At 48.8% G+C, this 21231-nt stretch overlaps 1 protein-coding gene across 1 annotated transcript in view; it reads right to left on the bottom strand.

The window, feature by feature from the left end:
• Window positions 1-21231, bottom strand: part of LOC138641794 (uncharacterized) — a 473126-nt gene that overhangs the window by 450673 nt on the left and 1222 nt on the right. Inside the window, exons 3-7 of the mRNA XM_069729446.1 lie at window positions 19953-20062; window positions 18086-18232; window positions 15528-15677; window positions 12708-12805; window positions 10539-10662 (exon numbers count right to left, since the gene is read on the bottom strand). Of these exons, the coding sequence (XP_069585547.1) occupies window positions 10539-10662; window positions 12708-12805; window positions 15528-15677; window positions 18086-18232; window positions 19953-20062 (629 nt within the window). The remainder of the gene's footprint in view (window positions 1-10538; window positions 10663-12707; window positions 12806-15527; window positions 15678-18085; window positions 18233-19952; window positions 20063-21231) is intronic.

Below are 21231 nucleotides of genomic sequence, written 5' to 3' on the forward strand. Positions count from 1 at the left end.
ATAGATTTCCAATCTAACACCGGATTATGTAACTGTAACCATGGAAAACCCAGCACAATGTCATCATGCAAATTATGCAACACCAGAAAACGACAATCTTCCTGATGGGCTGGCGCCATGCACATGGTCAGCTGTGTCCAAAAATGAGGTTTATTTATAGCCAACGGTGTAGCATCAATGCCCCTTAAAGGAATAGGGTTCTGCAAAGGCTGCAAGGGGAAACCACAACGTCTGGCAAATTCTAAGTCCATTAAGTTCAGAGCGGCGCCTGAATCCATAAATGCCATGACAGAAAATGACGACAATGAGCAGATCAAGGTCACAGATAACAGAAATTTAGGTTGTACAGTACTGATGGTAACAGAACTAGCGATTCTCTTTGTACGCTTAGGGCAATCAGAAATAACATGAGCAGAATCGCCGCAGTAAAAACACAACCTATTCTGATGCCTGAATCTTTGTCATTCAGCTCTAGACAAAATCCTATCACACTGCATAGGCTCAGGGCTCCGCTCGGAGGACAACGCCACAGTGTGCACAACTCTGCGCTCGCGCAAGCGCCGATCAATCTGAATGGCCAGAGACATAGAATCACTCAGACCAGCAGGCGTGGGAAACCCCACCATAACATCTTTAACGGATTCAGAAAGACCCTTTCTGAAAATTGCCGCCAAGGCATCCTCATTCCATTTAGTCAACACAGACCATTTTCTAAATTTCTGACAATACGATTCTGCCGCTTCTTGACCCTGACACAGGGCCAACAAGGTCTTCTCTGCATGATCCACTGAATTAGGTTCATCATACAATAACCCTAGCGCCTGAAAAAAGATGTCTACATTAAGCAAAGCAGGATTCCCAGATTCCATGGAAAATGCCCAATCCTGAGGATCACCACGCAACAGGGAAATAACAATTTTAACCTGCTGAATGGGATCACCAGAAGAACGGGGTTTCAGAGCAAAAAACAGTTTACAGTTATTTTTAAAGCTCAAAAATTTGGACCTGTCCCCAAAAAACAAATCAGGAGTTGGAATTCTAGGCTCTAAAACCGGAGTCTGAATGATATAATCGGAAATACCCTGTACTCTAGCAGCAAGTTGGTCCACACGAGAAACCAATTCCTGAACCTCCATGCCAGCGCCAAACTCCTGAGCCACCCAGAGGAAAAGAGGGAAGGAAAGACAAAACAGACTACAGAAAAAAAAATGGCTCAGCACTTTTCTTCCCTTCTTCTGAGATGCATTTAACTCATTGTTGGCCAGTTGTACTGTTATGATCTGGTGGCCTAGGAGCAGCATGAGACGTACTCTGGAGAAGGTGGTACCTGTACTGACCGCAGACCCTGAACTTAGCACCGCAACTAGAAGTAGCCGTGGGATGAACCTAACACTCCCTAGACACCTCGACACAGCCTAAGGACTAACTTCCCCTAAAGATAGAAACGGGAAAACTATCTTGCCTCAGAGAAAATCCCCAAAGGATAGACAGCCCCCCACAAATATTGACTGTGAGAGGAGAGGGAAATGACATACGCAGACTGAAATCAGGATTTAGCAAAGGAGGCCATTCTAGCTAAAAAGAAAGAATAGGACAGAGTACTATGCGGTCAGTATTAAAACACTAGAAAATATCCACCACAGAAAATACAAATCTCCACATCTGACTAAAGACATGGAGGGTATATCTGCATCTCCAGAGATACAGCTTGGCTGCAAAAAATCCTTACACAGACAAAGCTGAATAAGACCAAACATGAAAATGCACTGAACAATAAGGCCCACAGCATGTGGACAGCAAAAACAAAGCCAGAACTTATCTTTGTTGAAATGAACAGCAAAACAGGAGAGACCAGGTATGGATGTGAATCCTCCAAAAACAATGGACAACCGGCACTGACTAAAGGATTAAGCAAGACTAAATAGCCCAGTCCAAATTGCAATAAGTGGACACACCTGATAAATGCTGCGATCCAAAGACAGCAGCACTACCACTCATAACCACCGGAGGGAGCCCAAGAGCAGAATTAACAACAGGGAGGAAGACGAGCGAGGGAGGGAGGAAGACGAGCGAGGGAGGGAGGAAGACGAGCAAGGGAGGGAGGGAGGGAGACGAGGAAGGGAGGGAGGGAGACGAGGAAGGGAGGGAGACGAGCGAGGGAGGGAGGAAGATGAGCGAGGGAGGGAGGAAGATGAGCGAGGGAGGGAGGAAGACGAGCAAGGGAGGGAGGGAGGGAGACGAGGAAGGGAGGGAGGGAGACGAGGAAGGGAGGGAGACGAGCGAGGGAGGGAGACGAGAGGCGAGCGAGGGAGACGAGCGAGAGAGGCGAGCGAGGGAGACGAGCGAGGGAGGCGAGCGAGGGAGGCGAGCGAGGGAGACGAGCGAGGGAGACGAGCGAGGGAGACGAGCGAGGGAGACGAGCGAGGGAGACGAGCGAGGGAGACGAGCGAGGGAGGGAGGAAGACGAGCGAGCGAGGGAAGGAGTGAGGGAGACGAGCAAGGGAGGGAGGGAGACGAGCGAGCGAGGGAGACGAGCGAGGGAGACGAGCGAGCGAGGGAGACGAGCGAGGGAGACGAGCGAGGGAGACGAGCGAGGGAGACGAGCGAGGGAGACGAGCGAGGGAGACGAGCGAGGGAGACGAGCGAGGGAGACGAGCGAGGGAGACGAGCGAGGGAGACGAGCGAGGGAGACGAGCGAGGGAGACGAGCGAGGGAGGGAGGGAGACGAGCGAGGGAGGGAGGGAGACGAGCGAGGGAGGGAGGGAGACGAGCGAGGGAGGGAGGGAGACGAGCGAGGGAGGGAGGGAGACGAGCGAGGGAGGGAGACGAGCGAGGGAGGGAGGGAGACGAGCGAGGGAGGGAGACGAGAGAGGGAGGGAGACGAGAGAGGGAGGGAGACGAGCGAGGGAGGGAGACGAGCGAGAGAGGGTGGGAGACGAGGGAGACGAGCGAGGGAGACGAGCGAGGGAGACGAGCGAGGGAGACGAGCGAGGGAGACGAGCGAGGGAGACGAGCGAGGGAGACGAGCGAGGGAGACGAGCGAGGGAGACGAGCGAGGGAGACGAGCGAGGGAGACGAGCGAGGGAGACGAGCGAGGGAGACGAGCGAGGCAGACGAGCGAGGCAGACGAGCGAGGCAGACGAGCGAGGGAGACGAGCGAGGGAGACGAGCGAGGGAGACGAGCGAGGGAGACGAGCGAGAGAGACGAGCGAGGGAGACGAGCGAGGGAGACGAGAGAGAGGGTGGGAAACGAGAGAGAGGGAGGGAGACGAGCGAGAGGGAGGGAGACGAGCAAGAGGGAGACGAGCGAGAGGGAGGGAAACGGACAAGCGAGAGGGAGACGAGCGAGGGAGGGAGGCGAGCGAGGGAGCGAGGGAGACGAGCGAGGGAGACGAGCGAGGGAGACGAGCGAGGGAGACGAGCGAGGGAGACGAGCGAGGGAGACGAGCGAGGGAAACGAGCGAGGGAAACGAGCGAGGGAGACGAGCGAGGGAGACGAGCGAGGGAGGGAGACGAGCGAGGGAGACGAGCGAGGGAGACGAGCGAGGGAGGGAGACGAGCGAGGGAGACGAGCGAGGGAGGGAGACGAGCGAGGGAGACGAGCGAGGGAGGGAGACGAGCGAGGGAGACGAGCGAGGGAGGGAGACGAGAGAGAGGGTGGGAGACGAGCGAGGGAGGGAGACGAGCGAGAGAGGGTGGGAGACGAGGGAGACGAGCGAGGGAGACGAGCGAGGGAGACGAGCGAGGGAGACGAGCGAGGGAGACGAGCGAGGGAGACGAGCGAGGGAGACGAGCGAGGCAGACGAGCGAGGCAGACGAGCGAGGGAGACGAGCGAGGGAGACGAGCGAGGGAGACGAGCGAGGGAGACGAGCGAGAGAGACGAGCGAGGGAGACGAGCGAGGGAGACGAGAGAGAGGGTGGGAAACGAGAGAGAGGGAGGGAGACGAGCGAGAGGGAGGGAGACGAGCAAGAGGGAGACGAGCGAGAGGGAGAGAAACGGACAAGCGAGAGGGAGACGAGCGAGGGAGGGAGGCGAGCGAGGGAGCGAGGGAGACGAGCGAGGGAGACGAGCGAGGGAGACGAGCGAGGGAGACGAGCGAGGGAGACGAGCGAGGGAGACGAGCGAGGCAGACGAGCGAGGCAGACGAGCGAGGGAGACAAGCGAGGGAGACGAGCGAGGGAGACGAGCGAGAGAGACGAGCGAGGGAGACGAGCGAGGGAGACGAGAGAGAGGGTGGGAAACGAGAGAGAGGGAGGGAGACGAGCGAGAGGGAGGGAGACGAGCAAGAGGGAGACGAGCGAGAGGGAGGGAAACGGACAAGCGAGAGGGAGACGAGCGAGGGAGGGAGGCGAGCGAGGGAGCGAGGGAGACGAGCGAGGGAGACGAGCGAGGGAGACGAGCGAGGGAGACGAGCGAGGGAGACGAGCGAGGGAGACGAGCGAGGGAAACGAGCGAGGGAGACGAGCGAGGGAGGGAGACGAGCGAGGGAGACGAGCGAGGGAGGGAGACGAGCGAGGGAGACGAGCGAGGGAGGGAGACGAGCGAGGGAGACGAGCGAGGGAGGGAGACGAGCGAGGGAGACGAGCGAGGGAGGGAGACGAGAGAGAGGGTGGGAGACGAGCGAGGGAGACGAGCGAGGGAGACGAGCGAGGGAGACGAGCGAGGGAGACGAGCGAGGGAGACGAGCGAGGGAGACGAGCGAGGGAGACGAGCGAGGGAGACGAGCGAGGGAGACGAGCGAGGGAGACGAGCGAGGGAGACGAGCGAGGGAGACGAGCGAGGGAGACGAGCGAGGGAGACGAGCGAGGGAGACGAGCGAGGGAGACGAGAGAGAGGGTGGGAAACGAGAGAGAGGGAGGGAGACGAGCGAGAGGGAGGGAGACGAGCGAGAGGGAGGGAGACGAGCGAGAGGGAGGGAGACGAGCGAGAGGGAGGGAGACGAGCGAGAGGGAGGGAGGGAGACGAGGGAGGGAGACGAGCGAAGGAGGGAGGGAGGGAGGGAGACGAGCGAGGGAGGGAGGGAGGGAGGGAGACGAGCGAGGGAGGGAGGGAGACGAGCGAGGGAGGGAGGGAGACGAGCGAGGGAGGGAGATGAGCGAGGGAGAGAGGGAGACTATGGAGGGAGACGAGCGAGGGATGGAGGGAGGGAGATGAGCGAGGGAGAGAGGGAGGTAGACGAGGGAGGGAGACGAACGAGGGAGGGAGGGAGGGAGACGAGTGAGGGACGGAGATGAGCGAGGGATAGATAGATACAGTGGGGCAAAAAAGTATTTAGTCAGTCAGCAATAGTGCAAGTTCAACCTCTTAAAAAGATGAGAGGCGTCTGTAATTTACATCATAGGTAGACCTCAACTATGGGAGACAAACTGAGAAAAAAAATCCAGAAAATCACATTGTCTGTTTTTTTAACATTTTATTTGCATATTATGGTGGAAAATAAGTATTTGGTCAGAAACAAACAATCAAGATTTCTGGCTCTCACAGACATGTAACTTCTTCTTTAAGAGTCTCCTCTTTCCTCCACTCATTACCTGTAGTAATGGCACCTGTTTAAACTTGTTATCAGTATAAAAAGACACCTGTGCACACCCTCAAACAGTCTGACTCCAAACTCCACTATGGTGAAGACCAAAGAGCTGTCAAAGGACACCAGAAACAAAATTGTAGCCCTGCACCAGGCTGGGAAGACTGAATCTGCAATAGCCAACCAGCATGGAGTGAAGAAATCAACAGTGGGAGCAATAATTAGAAAATGGAAGACATACAAGACCACTGATAATCTCCCTCGATCTGGGGCTCCACGCAAAATCCCACCCCGTGGGGTCAGAATGATCACAAGAACGGTGAGCAAAAATCCCAGAACCATGCGGGGGGACCTAGTGAATGAACTGCAGAGAGCTGGGACCAATGTAACAAGGCCTACCATAAGTAACACACTACGCCACCATGGACTCAGATCCTGCAGTGCCAGACGTGTCCCACTGCTTAAGCCAGTACATGTCCGGGCCCGTCTGAAGTTTGCTAGAGAGCATTTGGATGATCCAGAGGAGTTTTGGGAGAATGTCCTATGGTCTGATGAAACCAAACTGGAACTATTTGGTAGAAACACAACTTGTCGTGTTTGGAGGAAAAAGAATACTGAGTTGCATCCATCAAACACCATACCTACTGTGAAGCATGGTGGTGGAAACATCATGCTTTGGGGCTGTTTCTCTGCAAAGGGGCCAGGACGACTGATCCGGGTACATGAAAGAATGAATGGGGCCATGTACGTGAGATTTTGAGTGCAAACCTCCTTCCATCAGCAAGGGCATTGAAGATGAAACGTGGCTGGGTCTTTCAACATGACAATGATCCAAAGCACACCGCCAGGGCAACGAAGGAGTGGCTTCGTAAGAAGCATTTCAAGGTCCTGGAGTGGCCTAGCCAGTCTCCAGATCTCAACCCTATAGAAAACCTTTGGAGGGAGTTGAAAGTCCGTGTTGCCAAGCGAAAAGCCAAAAACATCACTGCTCTAGAGGAGATCTGCATGGAGGAATGGGCCAACATACCAACAACAGTGTGTGGCAACCTTGTGAAGACTTACAGAAAACGTTTAACCTCTGTCATTGCCAACAAAGGATATATTACAAAGTATTGAGATGAAATTTTGTTTCTGACCAAATACTTATTTTCCACCATAATATGCAAATAGAATGTTAAAAAAACAGACAATGTGATTTTCTGGATTTTTTTTTTCTCAGTTTGTCTCCCATAGTTGAGGTCTACCTATGATGTAAATTACAGACGCCTCTCATCTTTTTAAGTGGTGGAACTTGCACTATTGCTGACTGACTAAATACTTTTTTGCCCCACTGTATATGAGATGGATGGATAAAAATTCAGAGAGATATAAGGACAGACAGACGCACTATTATTCTAGTCCTGAGCTGGGATTATAGTAACCACCGATGGTGACTACAGCCTTTATCTATAAGCAAGTTCTCCTATGAAAGATCCCGTGCTAATCTCGGCGGCGGTAATAAAGCATGGCATCGAGTTATTCCGAGCAGTTGGGCCATGTCAATATGAGCAATGGTGAAATACTCAGCAATCTGGAGCGGAGCCTGGTAATAATTTACAGAGGTATTCCATGTACAGCCGCCTGATGAGATATTTATTGCCGGGGAGATCGGATAAGTAGATGGGCTTTGGCATCAGGGACATAAATGATGGGCACATTTATGGCGCATGCATTAATCAGAGGATATTTACAACTGCGGTGTAGTCGGGGAGGGCAGCTGTCAGTCACCAGGAGGCAATGGCAGGTTTCTCATTTCACTGCTGTGATCCTACAACGTGAAGAGATTTATAGGAGACTACACAGTGCGCAGAGTTGGCCTCTGAATGCAGAAAAAGAGACGGCATTGGAGAGTTCTACCATACATTAGATTATCCTTTCTACATATCTCCACATCCACAGGGTCATCATCCGCTCCACCTCCTCATTCTCCACTTACAGTACATCGGAAGTATGCCAGTTATTGCCCTCTGTCTTATATTACACCAGACCCACCAGGAGGCAGGTGAGGGTAAGACATTTTGACCAGCAGTGACCTAACTTCAACCTCGTGAGCTCCAAGGCAAAATCTCCAAGACGGCCCTGATCTTTCATAGGCCATAACAGCACTGATGGTCTCATTTCTGCTAAAGGGACACTTTGAACCTCAAGGGCCTCAGTGAAAATTCAACCGCTGTACACACTATTGACCGGCAGCAAAGGCTACAATCCTTACCACAGCCACTGGGTGGCCATATATAGACACTTCTAGCACAAACATCTCCCAACAGAGCTTCACAAAATCACATTTTTTCTTTCAAATTTAGTCATCTTGTGCCAATCATCTCAGGATGTGTCGACTGAAGAGGAAACATAGGAAGGACAAATATGTAAATTGACCACCCTGTCCTCCTAGAGTTGATGAACAAGATTCTCAGGATTCTGAGCCAGGAGACCATGGGCACCGGACTGCAGCACTGCAACTATACTACTGCCCATGGCATCCCTAATGCATCTTCTGATAAGTACGCCACATGACATTATTACATTACGCACACATGTTGCTGGGGATGTCATGGGTAGCAGGAGGTTTGCTTTGTTCTGGTCCAGACCATGGACTACCGATGCGGTTGCTGGACAAGGATCTGGTTAATCTTTCTGCTCAACTCTGCACGGTCTTAAAACTTAAAACTTTTGACTTTATGCCTTGCATGGAGGAAGCTCCTGTCAACCTCCCTGCCTGGTATGGGGGAAGCTGCTGGCCACCTCCCTGCCTGGTATGGGGGAAGCTGCTGGCCACCTCCCTGCCTTGCATGGGGGAAGCCGCTGGCCACCTCCCTGCCTTGCATGGGGGAAGCTGCTGGCCACCTCCCTGCCTTGCATGGGGGAAGCTGTTATGACCTGGTGGTCAGGACAATAATGGACCTGGTGGTTAAGAGCACACGGAATGACCTGATAGTTACTGATAATATAGGACGAGCTCTGAGACGTGGGAACTCTGCTGACCGCAATCCCTAAACCTATCACACACACTAGAAATAGCCGTGGAGCGCTCCTGACGCTCCCTAGGCGCCTCGTCACAGCCTAAGGAACTAGCTAGCCCTAAAGATAGAAAAATAAAGCCTACCTTGCCTCAGAGAAATTCCCCAAAGGAAAAGGCAGCCCCCCACATATAACGACTGTGAGTAAAGATGAAAATTACAAACACAGAGATGAAATAGATTTAGCAAAGTGAGGCCCGACTTACTGAACACACAGAGGATAGGAAAGGTAGCTTTGCGGTCAGCACAAAAAACTACAAAAAGACCACGCAGAGGGCGCAAAAAGACCCTCCACACCGACTCACGGTGCGGAGGCGCTCCCTCTGCGTCCCAGAGCTTCCAGCAAGCAAGACAACAATCAAAATAGCAAGCTGGACAGAAAAATAGCAAACCAGAGAAAAACAAGCAGGAACTTAGCTTCTGCTGGGAAGACAGGTCACAAGAACGATCCAGGAGTGAACTAGACCAATACTGGAACATTGACAGGTGGCATGGAGCAATGATCTAGGTGGAGTTAAATAGAGCAGCCAGCTAACGAATTAACCTCGTCACCTGTGGAAGGAACCTCAGAAGCCGCAGCCCCACTCACCACCACCAGAGGAAGCCCATGGACAGAACCAGCCGAAGTACCATTCATGACCACAGGAGGGAGCTTGACAACAGAATTCACAACAGGAAGCTGCTGGCCACCTCCCTGCCTTGCATGGCGGAAGCTGCTGACCACCTCCCTGCCTTGCATGGGGGAAGCTGCTGGCCACCTCCCTGCCTTGCATGGGGGAAGCTGCTGGCCACCTCCCTGCCTTGCATGGGGGAAGCTGCTGGCCACCTCCCTGCCTTGCATGGGGGAAGCTGCTGGCCACCTCCCTGCCTTGCATGGGGGAAGCTGCTGGCCACCTCCCTGCCTTGCATGGCGGAAGCTGCTGGCCACCTTCCCGCCTTGCATGGGGGAAGCTGCTGGCCACCTCCCCGCCTTGCATGGGGGAAGCTGCTGGCCACCTCCCCGCCTTGCATGGGTAAAGCTGCTGGCCACCTCCCCGCCTTGCATGGGGGAAGCTCATGTCCACCTCGCTGCCTTGCATGGGGGAAGCTCATGTCAGCCTCTCTGCCTTGCATGGGGGAAGCTCATGTCCGCCTTGCTGCCTTGCATAGGGGAAGCTGCTGGCCACCTCCCCGCCTTGCATGGGGGAAGCTCATGTCAGCCTCTCTGCCTTGCATAGGGGAAGCTGCTGGCCACCTCCCTGCCTTGCAAGTGGGCAGCTGCTGGGCGCCTCCCCATCTTGCAAGGTGGCAGCTGCTGGTCACCTCTCTAGCCTTATAAGGAGACAGCTTCTAGCTGCCCCCACCTTGCAAGGAGTGGATACTGACCACGCGCCTGGAAGGGACTCTGTTTTTTTTTGTTTTTGTTTTTTTTATAACTTCACAAAGTAAAAAGCCAGCCTGGAAAAAAAGAAAAAAACAAAACAAAAGCAACACACCAGAATATGCTCCCCCTGTTCTTGTTCAATAGCCTCCGCTGGTCCGAGAGCAATGATATCCTGACCACCAGTCACCTGACCCCACAGCTAGTCAGTGACTTCAGCAGTGCGGCAGCTGTTGGTTGTGTTGCCACCTTCCCCATTCCAGGGCAGACTGCCGAGACAGCAGAGCTGGAGCAGGTAGCGGAGTACGGTGGGTCGCCTTTTCTTATTTCTCCTGGCCGGATTTCCCTTTGTCAAGTTTAAAGACATAGAGAAGCCTTTAATGCAATAACAATGAATGCAGACGTGTGTACTGCCCTCAAGGCGAAGTGTGCATGTGCAAATGGACACGTTCCAGGGGCAGAATGTCAGCTGTGCAGAGCTTCTGCACAATGTGATCGTCTGTTCCTACGCACGCCGTCTGCTCGATCACCCACCAGATGTCACCGGTAATGGCTCCTGTTCACATGCATTAACACTTCTCGTGGTGAGCACTGACCTGCGGCTGCTCCATACTGAAGAGATAACTGGCCATCAGCTGCAGGGCTTCAGGGCCGCTCGGGTGATAGTCCAAGGCTTTCGTTATGGCTTCTTTACATTTGTCACCAGCTCCTTCTTCCATGCTGTCCAAGAAGAAAACATCCAACAATCTTCATGTCTTCATAATTAATTTAGCAAAAATGGCAAAGTTTCCAAATTATAATTTCAGCCTGAAATATTGGCAAAATATTGCCTCCCAGTAAGGATGAAGATGCACGTTCTGTGCATGTGATGGACCCACTGGTGCGGTGATAAAAAGTAATTCATCTGTGTGTCCATCACATGACCAGGACGCTTTGTCATTTACTGGAAGCAAACCATGAAGGTTCCATTCAATTACAGCAAGCGGGAAGCTTGCAAACAGTCTAGTAGAAAACTGTCTAACTTTTCATTATGCACTACACATTATTTGACAGAATATACAGTCTCGCTGACATTTTTTCTGCTGTTCATTTTCTTCGTAAAAGCAAAAGATAACCAACTTTCCAAACTGTCTTCATTATTAATTTTCTACAGAAATGATACTCCAGAGTGTCTGTGATTTATCTATCTACAAAAAGGATACAAATCCCCCAGAGCTCCTGCTCTGTTCTGCTCTACCTTCACTCAGTGTTAGAGATAGCAGTAGCTACGGAGATTGGATTGTACAGATGAAAAGGGGAAAAAGCATGTGTAGTATCAGAGAGGGCAGAAAAAAAAGCTATAGATAAGGAGGAAAGCACAGGAAGAAGATATTAGTGCAGAAGTGAAGCTGAGGTCTGAATATCCAGGATATAGCCATGTTCATTAGCTAATATATCAGCCCAGCTTCTTTTCTGCACCATTATCCTCTTCATGCTCTTACTGAAACAATTATACTGTAGGTTCTACTCAATTAGCGCAGGGATAAAAAATAAAAAAATTTATGGCAGTTATAATTTATAACGTAATCTGCATATGCTTCAAACTTAAGCAAATAACATTATTTGAGAACAGTAGGATTTATGGGCACAGATCCTGATTCCAGCGATGTGTTACTTACTAGGCTGGTTGCTGCAGTTATAATAAAATATCTGCTTTCTCAGCTGCAGATCTACTGAGCCCTATATAACCCCACCCTTATCACTGATTGGCAGCTGTGCGTACTGTGCATAGGCAGAAAACTGCTAATCAGTGATGAGGGTGGGGTTACACAGCTCGTGAATATTGAGGACTACATGGCAGCAGGTGTACTAGCCCTTTGGTGATAATATCTCCTTATACTAAAACTGTTTTTATCAACTACTAATATGTGCAGTCTTATGTTTTTGATGTGTTGCATGTATAATAAAATTATATATATATATATATATATATATATATATATATATATATATATATATATATATATATATATATATATATATAAATGTATTTTTTTTCTCCACATATTTTATATAATTGTTATGGTTGATACATAATATGACCCCCAGAGGGGTAATAAAATAGTCTCTGGAGGACACTGCATTTTTATTTTTCTTGTCCCCCCATTATTATTGGGACATCCATAGGATTCATAGTAATATAAAAAAAAACAAAAAAATCCAAAACTATCACTGACAGAGCTGAACTGGTGCCAAAACTGTGTCCAACAGGATCGACAGGTCCAATCGATGCATCAACTCATTGATCTCAATGTAGATGGTAACAGAAAAGACAGAAGTGGTTAAAAAGAGAAAAACCCGCTCCTGTCTTCTCCTGAACACTTGTCCTGTCCTGGCTAAATTGAAAAGAAAATGGGCAGAAGGGAAAGAGTTAAGTGGATTATTTGTAAATGCCAATGAAAGAAATGCCAAGTGTGAACCAGTTCAAAGACTTGGAAACCTTTATCCCCCCCAGACCCGCGGACAAGGTCAGGCCTCCGCGGCATCAAGGCGCACCGCGGGCAAGGTCAGGCCTCCGCGGCATCAAGGCGCACCGCGGACAAGGTCAGGCCTCCGCGGCATCAAGGCGGCTCTGAACTTTCCATGTGAAGTCTAATTCAAAGGCGTCTTACTTTACCAAAGTGAAAATTACTGAAAACTAACAGAGTAAAAAAAAAAAAATGTGATTTTCATATCTTACACCTCACAGGGTATAAAAGAAATGGGGGGGGGGGAATGTAATTTACCAAAGATCAGTGAGATAAATCTCAGCGACGGAGCAGAACGCTGCGGAGATCTCCTTTGTAGTCACCTCCGTTTCATCAGAAAAGTTGGCTGCCCCCGACTGCGAAGTAAAGAGATGAGACGATCAGATTTCCCCAGAATTCAACAAGAAACTTTACTATTACGGAACCAACCTAAGAAACCTGGCGGCAAAGACTACAAGGAAAAGGGGTTATTAAAGGGGCTGTCCCGCCAGGAATGTCAATAGAGGAGCGTATGATAGAGAACTACGCAGCCCGATCTCAAGTTCCGAGTTCCGATCCTGGGTGGCTGACCCCCGGACAGCTTCCTCTATGTAGAGAAATTCAGAAGCCGGGGCATCAGACGTCTTCCTTTTGATAACTGTTATTGGTACAGAAACATCACAATGTTTCGGTCATGCAGGGCCTTTATCAAGCCATAGAAAAAGAGAGATATGCATAATATTCACTTTATTAGTACCGAAAAATCCCAATGTTTTGGCTTCTCAGGGCCTTTATCAAGCAGATATGCATATCACTCTTTTTTATGGCTTGATAAAGGCCCTGAGAAGCCAAAACATTGGGATTTTTCGGTACTAATAAATTGAATATTATGCATATTTCTCTTTTTTTAAGGCTTGATAAGGGCCCTGCGCGGTCGAGACATTGTGATTTTTCTGTACTAATAAAGTGAATATTATGCATATCTCCAGGGTTTTTTAGGGTTTGATAAAGGACCTGAGTGGCTGAAACATTGTAATTTTTCTGCACTAATAAAGTGAATATTACGCATCTCCCTCTTTTTTTAGGCGCTTGATAAAGGCCCTATGTGGCTGAAACATTGTGATTTTTCTGTACTAATAAAAGATACCAAAAGGAAGACATCTGGTAACCTGGTTACTGGACTTCTCTGTATTTCCACAACCTTCTGGAAAGGTTGCACCAAGTGTGCACGGACAACAGAGCGGTGCACGAGACTCATCTATTGCAACTATAAGCTTTTTCGATGTAGGCTTGTTTGTAAAGGGGGCTGGTTAAGTGCTCATTTTAACAGCCAAGCCAGCCCCCTTCTCTGTCCGTAAATCTGTTGGCTTTGATATTAAAATGGGTTGTCAGCCAGCCCCCACCATACACAACCTGCAGTCACATGTTAACGCAGGAAAAGTGGTCCTATGTTGGTTTCAAACCAGAAGGGGACCTGGTTGGACCCCAGAACCAGAGCTTAGAGTGAACCTGTCACTTCAATATACCCCTCTAAACCAGTGATGCCAAAACCTTTGTGGATAACCTGAGACCTTGGAGTTACATTCGCTGCTTTGCTAACAGGGGCAGCCTGTCCATCATAGCGCATGGACACACCCCTCCTCTATGATTGACAGCCTACTTCGCTGCCAATATCCCGCATCTGTATCGGGGTTCAGTGAGATGAAGGCTTCCCTTTAAACCTGAAGATCGGGGCACATTTCAGACATTAAGTATATTAGTAAGTTGCAGAATTTATTCATTTACGCACATTTAACTAATTTTTTTTTTAGTTGGAAAACCATTTTAAGTTCCACCCATTGAATTGAATGGTCAATCATATAATGTAGAGATGTGAGGGGGCCCGAGCCCCTCTAAGGGGACATTCACAAGTGTCAGTCGTGTGAATTTCTGCAGCAAATCTAAGAATCCGTTCCTGGGTGGAAGTGAACAAACCACACTTATAAATGGCTGCAACGACCCGCCACATGGAAATTCACCCTACAGAGAAAATCACTGGTGCAGCAAGTAAAAGGGGGTCTCAGGCATGAACCCCACCCTCTGTGATGTTTGCACGACATATTGACAGGGGGCATCTTCATGAGAACGATGATGCATATTTTGGCTTCATTACCCACTTCTAAGAGTCATGACCCCCAATCAGTGTCGGACTGGGTTGGCAAAGGACCACCAATAACCGACTCTTGGGGTCCACTGTTCAGCTGCATGCAAAAAACACCTGACCCTTGTATGCAAAATTTGCTTTTGCTTCTATGTAATAATAAACTGGCTAGCGTATTTACAGAATGATTAGATGAAGCCTTTTCTGCAAATACTGAATCAGGTGCAATACTAATAGAGGGGCCTACCGGAGGATTTTCCCAATTCCCTGTGGGCCAGTCCGAGCCTACCCCCATTTATTACTAGGGAGGGGGTCTAATGGATAATCTCTTGATCAGAGTGGAGAAAACTAACAGAGGGTCCCCAGACCTGAAGGACCCGTCCTCCATTAATGTGGATGAACCATACGTAATACTTAATTTCTCCTGTGATGGCGCTACAAGGAAATTGAACATTTACTACCAAGTGGGATTATATTTTACACCTGACTCCTGGGGGTCCCGATAATTATATTACATTGGTTCCTGCTGAGAACAAGACAGCGGAGCCCATGAGCATTTCCAGTAAGAGGCCACAACTCAAAGCTAAGACTAGAGGACTGGAGAGGATCTGAGGAGGAGGAGGAGGAGGAGGATGATAAGGAGGTGGATGGAGGAGGAGGATAAGGAGGTGGATGGAGGAAGAGGATAAGGAGGTGGATGGAGGAGGAGGTGGATGGAGGAGGAGGAGGAGGAGGAGGTGGATGGAGGAGGAGGAGGATGATGGAGGAGGAGGAGGTGGATGGAGGAGGAGGAGGATGGAGGAGGAGGAGGAGGTGGATGGAGGAGGAGGAGGATGGAGGAGGAGGAGGAGGTGGATGGAAGAGGTGGAGGGAGGAGGATGGACTTAGTCAGGCAACCAATAGCCACTGCTCAGTCTCGTGGCGGGGTCAATCATGAGACGCGGCCCCTCAGCTCTTACCGCTCGGGGCTGGCTCTGGTAGGCGCAGATCATTACTTCTAGTCCCTTCTGGAAGTATTGTAGGGCTTCCTCCTTGCCGTGGATCTGCCCCAGACACATGTATTTGGCGTGACCCTTTTCTGGACTGAGATCTACAGCTTTTAAGAAAACCTGCTGAGGAGTTAAGGCAAGAAATGGATAATACAGAGGAGCTGAAGCCACCATGGCCGGAGGCTGCAATCATTGTCCTTCAGAGACCATTGTACCTTGTGCACTGACCGGTCTAGTGACACCTCCCCTAGGCACAGACTAGAGCTACAGGCACTGTGCTGCCCCCTACCTGTACTACATGTATCATACCGCCAGCTGCCTGCACTACATGAACTCTAACACTCATTATCTACTGAAATGCCCACACTACATTATCCGTATTGCTCTCTACCGGTACTATATGTACTGCACAACTCTCTACGGCAACTACATCTCTCCCCCGCTCTCCACCAGCACTATGTGTACTGTACTGTTCTCTTTCACCATTTTCTACATGTACCGCACTGCTCTATACTCACATAACATGTACCGCCCTACTCTCTAGTGGTGCTACACATGTTGCACTGCTTTCTAACGCCGCTATATGTACTGTACTATTCTGCTTCACTGTTTTCTACCTGTACTGCTCTTTATTTACACTTCATGTACCTCCCTGCTCTTGTCACAGTGCGATTGTGGGATAATAGATGTGCACCTTTACTGACCCTCAGGCTAGGGGTCCCTGGCTCTTCCTGTCCCTGGAATACCCCTGAAGGTGGAGATGCCTGGGCCTCGTTCCTTCCTATGCTGTTAAGTAGCACTAATCTGTACAGTGTATGGGGAACTACCAAACAAGATAGACAAGACAGAAATGGAAGCACGATCACACAGCACTCTCCCAGGGAAATATACAGAGAGAATATAAAGTGTTTAGCCCAAGAGGCAACAAAGCAATAAAAATGCTCTCTACCTGTACTATCTGTACTGTACTGCTCTCTACCTGTACTAAGCCTGGACTAGGTGTCACTTTGCATCACTCTGGCTCCCTGGGCATGTACAGTGAAGCCAGGTCTACCCTTCATAGGCACTGACCATGGGGGAATCGAGACATCAAGTTCTTCTTGACCAGCCAGGGGGGGGGAAGTCAATCACATAGATGTGATTACAGTAACGGATGTAGGACTGGCCTCGGTGATGGAACATCCCACCAGATTAGCCCTCGCTAATCAGCATATGGGGGACAACGAGATACAGTGTAAATGGTTCTCACACACCCTCAGCCGTACAGCGGGGACACAAAGGACAGTTTTCAAATGCAAAAAAAAAAGCTGTAAAGTGCATTGGTGGCAGATCTGGAGTCTCCAGGGACCAGAAAAGTTACCTTTAATGGCCAAACATTTTACTTTTTCTGTTGACACAGTTGTATCAGGGCTCGTTTTTTCAGGATGGATTGTATTTGTCAATAGCACCATTTTGAGGTATAAATAATTTATCACCCAACTATTTTTTTGACTACTATTAACTTATTATGGGGATAAATAATTATTATTACGGTATATTTTACTACATTTTCACCCAAAATTGACTTTTTCAATCACTCTTGATTCAATATTTTTATGGGAGAAACATACAAAAAACATCAACTCTGCCATTGTTTTTCATTTTTATTATCGCCGATTTCACTGAGGGGGAAAAAAACAAGTGGATAGTATTAGTACGAGCACACATCGTTATGTGGAAGCCTGATTTTTATATTTTACTTTTTAATAGTTTAAATCAATTCTATTTTTGGTCTTACAGAGCTGTATCAGAGCTTCCTGTTCTTTTACACAACGAGCAGCAGTTTTTACTGATACCATAGAACTGTTTGATGACTTTTTGGATGAAGAAAAACAGCAATTCTGGCGTTTTTTGGGGGGCTTTTTTGCAGCGTATATCTTGCAGGAACGATCTCCCTCTGTAACAATCTTCAAATGCTGTGGTCACTAATGACCGCGGCATCTGGGGATTTACATTGCTGGGATCAGAGCTAGCGTTTTTGTTTTTTGTTTTTTTTTTTAACACTTTCAAAGCCAGAAATCCTACTCTAGTCCATGACTGGAGTAGCATTTCTGGGGCAACACATAGAAGTGCAAGCCACTGAGATGAAGCACAGAATTCATTACGTGGCGGGCACCTCTTAATGAATTTGGCACCTTCTAATTCAATACTGGCAGAATGCGAGCGTTGACGAATCGGTCCCATTGTAGATCAGTAGAGACATATGGAGAACCATGAAAGGAGAAGATTATGATTTTTTTTTAACGGCACATTATGCATTTTACACTGGGGTAAACCCCAGATAAACAGCACAACACGTACCCCTCTGAGATAACCCCAATGTGACAGATCTATAGGACAACTGTGGGGGGCTGTTTCCCTATTCGAACAGGAGAGTGAACCCCCAAAGAGCCGGACTCAATATCAAATAATAACAGAAGATGATATCGCAATATCTATGGCTTCCATCCCTGCACAGCACTTTGCAGACTCCATACATAAAAGGATATTTGTTTTGCTTTCTCCGCGTTTCCCAATTCCATACAGATGTTCCCCATCATATCCAGGATCTCAAGGTTTTCGGGCTCCAGATCCAGGGCTCTCTGGCAGAAGAGCTGGGCCATCTCAAAGTTAAAGTTGTCCAGATACTCTTCAGTCTGAAATATAGAAGATGCAGATTGAGATTTATGTAAAATGATCAGACAAAAAAAAAAAACGAAAAAGCCTATAAAAATTAAAGGGTTTTTCCAAATGGGCGGGTTATCACTATCCACCGGTTAGGTGATTGGCAGCTGAGCACTGGGGGTCTCACCGCTGAGACCTTCATGACCCTATGAAATCCTCAGCTATCTCCAGTAGCCTCATACTCAATAAATGGAGCGATGGTAGGCATGGGCGCATATCCGTACCCCGTTCTAGGAGCGATCGGACCCCATCTCCAATGTAACGGAGCCTCGTTATCGCAAATGAGTGAGAACGATGATTTTTTTGGTCTAAAGAATCTCTCACCCATCGGCCAAAAATGGACGCATGCGTCACAAAACAATGCGTTTTTGCATGCGTTTTGCATGCGTTGTGTCGCTGACGCAACGCCCAACAATGCAAATGTGAACGTAGCCTAAGGGAGTTTAAGGAGCAAGGTCAATATATAAGGCACACAAACTTATGTCTAAAAATTTGGCTAAAAACCCATGCCTTAAAGGAGTTGACTGGGCATCTTGTAATGATGAGATAGGTCATGAATATCATATCGGGAGGAGAAGGTTCTGACATCCGGTCCCCCCACTGATGAGCTGTCATGGCTCCACATGCATACAGTGTACGGAGCGGAGCAGCATGGCTACTTTCAATGTGTAGCAGCCACTGCCGAGAACAGCAGATCAGCCCCAATTCCAGAGAATAGTGATGGTCTCCCACCAACCAGATTTTGATGACCAAATCTTATAGCGAAGTGGCCCATCAGCGGCCACCAATGATGGGCTGCAGCGCTGACGTGACCTAACAATGTCACACGAGTCCCCAAAGCAGAGTATAGGCTCTTGTTATTTTACATGGAGCTATATGGCAATTGACAAGGGGCGGCCGAGTAGAGGACAACACTTTGTATAAAAAGTTATACATTTGTGCAAAAATTCTACAAAAAAGGGGCGAGAGTCGACACAACGGTCTCCAACTCCCTTCTGATATTCTTACAGAGTTGCATTGGCGTAATTAGCTTAAAATGTGTCAGGTGCGACAATTAATAAATATGGAGAGTCGGAGTTGAAAAGGGTCCACTTAGGATATGGAGCAAATTACGGCATTTTTTTAAAAAAAAATAAAATTACAATTTTTCATCATCATCCCACTAAAGCTCCATTTTCTGAGCCTCGCACACCCTTCTACCTTGACCCTAAAGAACGTCAATGACACCGTCTATTGTGACCGGGTGACAGCTCTGCTCTTTAAGGCTACGTTCAGACTAGCGTTGCGCGCCGCTGCGTCGGCGACGCAACGCACGACGCACACAAAAACGCGGCAAAACGCACGCAAAAACGCTGCGTTTTGCGACGCGTGCGTCGTTTTTTGCCGAAAATCGGACGCAAGAAAAATGCAACTTGTTGCGTTTTCTTGGTCCGACGCTAGCGGCAAAAAAGACGCAAGTGTTGCAAAACGCAACACACAAAAACGCATGCGTCCCCCATGTTAAACATAGGGGCGCATGACGCGTGCGTCGCCGCTGCGTCGCCCGACCCTAAGGCGACGCACACTAGCAGAACGCTAGTGTGAACGTAGCCTAAGTGATATGTGGCTGATAAAAGAAAGTAATAGATTAGATTCTATCTCACAGCAGATGGAAAGAAAAGATCCCAGGATTCTCCAGCTTCTATGTGTTACCTTTTCTAGTAATTGATGGATGGAGTATTTTTCGGCAGTTTTCTTCCTGGCCTTGTTCTGCATCCTATTCTTCATCCGATCTTGAGCCGACAAACCAGCGATGTCATCCGCTAAAAGGGATCAAGACAACAATATAAAATGCCCCGTGTGTAAATTAGGATATATACACTACATATCATTGGTGCAACCTGAGCGGCCGCAGAGGGGCCCAAGAGGTAAAAGGGCCACTGCTACCTCCAAAAGAGGAGAATTTTTGCATTTTTTAGGAGCTCTCGGACTGCAAAGGGCCCACACATTGTTATTGCACGGGGGCCCGTTCCTCGCTGTGTCCGCCAGCGTACACTATATATACTGTGCAGGGATATCGGCTACATTTACTGTATATCTCAGGTGTGATGTCCGCTTAGTCCCACAAAAGCTTTAGGCTATGTGCACGTGGATTAGCCTTAGGAATTTCTGGTGCGGATTCTGCCTCTCCTGGCAGAAAACGCACCTGCGGATTTGTCGCTTTTTTTGTGCGTTTTTGCTGCGGATTTACTGCGGTTTTTACCCCTTGCGGTTTTCTATAATGGAATGGGTACAAAAACACTGCAGATCTGCAAAAAAGAGGTGACATGCTACTTCTTTTAATCCGCAGCGTTTCCACACCGGATTTTCCGCAACGTGTGCACAGCTTTTTTTTTTTCTCATTGATTTACATTGTACTGTAAATCAATTGCGGATCTGCAGCGTTTCTGCACCTCAAAAAACGTTGCGGATCCGCAGAGAATCCGCAACGTGTGCACATAGCCTTAGGGTTCAGGCTTAGTGTATTAATAGGGATCCATTTGCCAAAAGATTGTCATTTTGGCCTCTATTGGGCCAGTGTGCAATATAAAGTATGGAATAGGGTAGCGGACTGTGCAGGACGCCGCCTGAGTATTCAGGTAGTTTGAGTTCCTGCCACTATTTCTCCACCAAGCTCTGCTGTATAACACCGGTGATTGTGGCCCAGCACTGCTACATCATGAACGCATCAGCCACATATATACGCTACATATGAATGACCCCATAGTCCAGGGCTATGCGGCGATTCTGATAGGGTACCCACAATCAAGAAACTAGATGTCCCGACATAGGACAACCATCGTCATTTTGCCCTTTAGCCATGTCTTAGTGGTCATTCACACGTCCGCTTTCATGTACATGCTTGATCCATGTTGTATCCAGATCGAAAATATTCACGTGTCTCCGTTTGTTCACAAATTGACTGACTGTTCACAAAGAAAAACTGTAAATG

Source organism: Ranitomeya imitator, chromosome 6, assembly GCF_032444005.1.
Source record: "Ranitomeya imitator isolate aRanImi1 chromosome 6, aRanImi1.pri, whole genome shotgun sequence".
Taxonomy (NCBI): domain Eukaryota; kingdom Metazoa; phylum Chordata; class Amphibia; order Anura; family Dendrobatidae; genus Ranitomeya; species Ranitomeya imitator.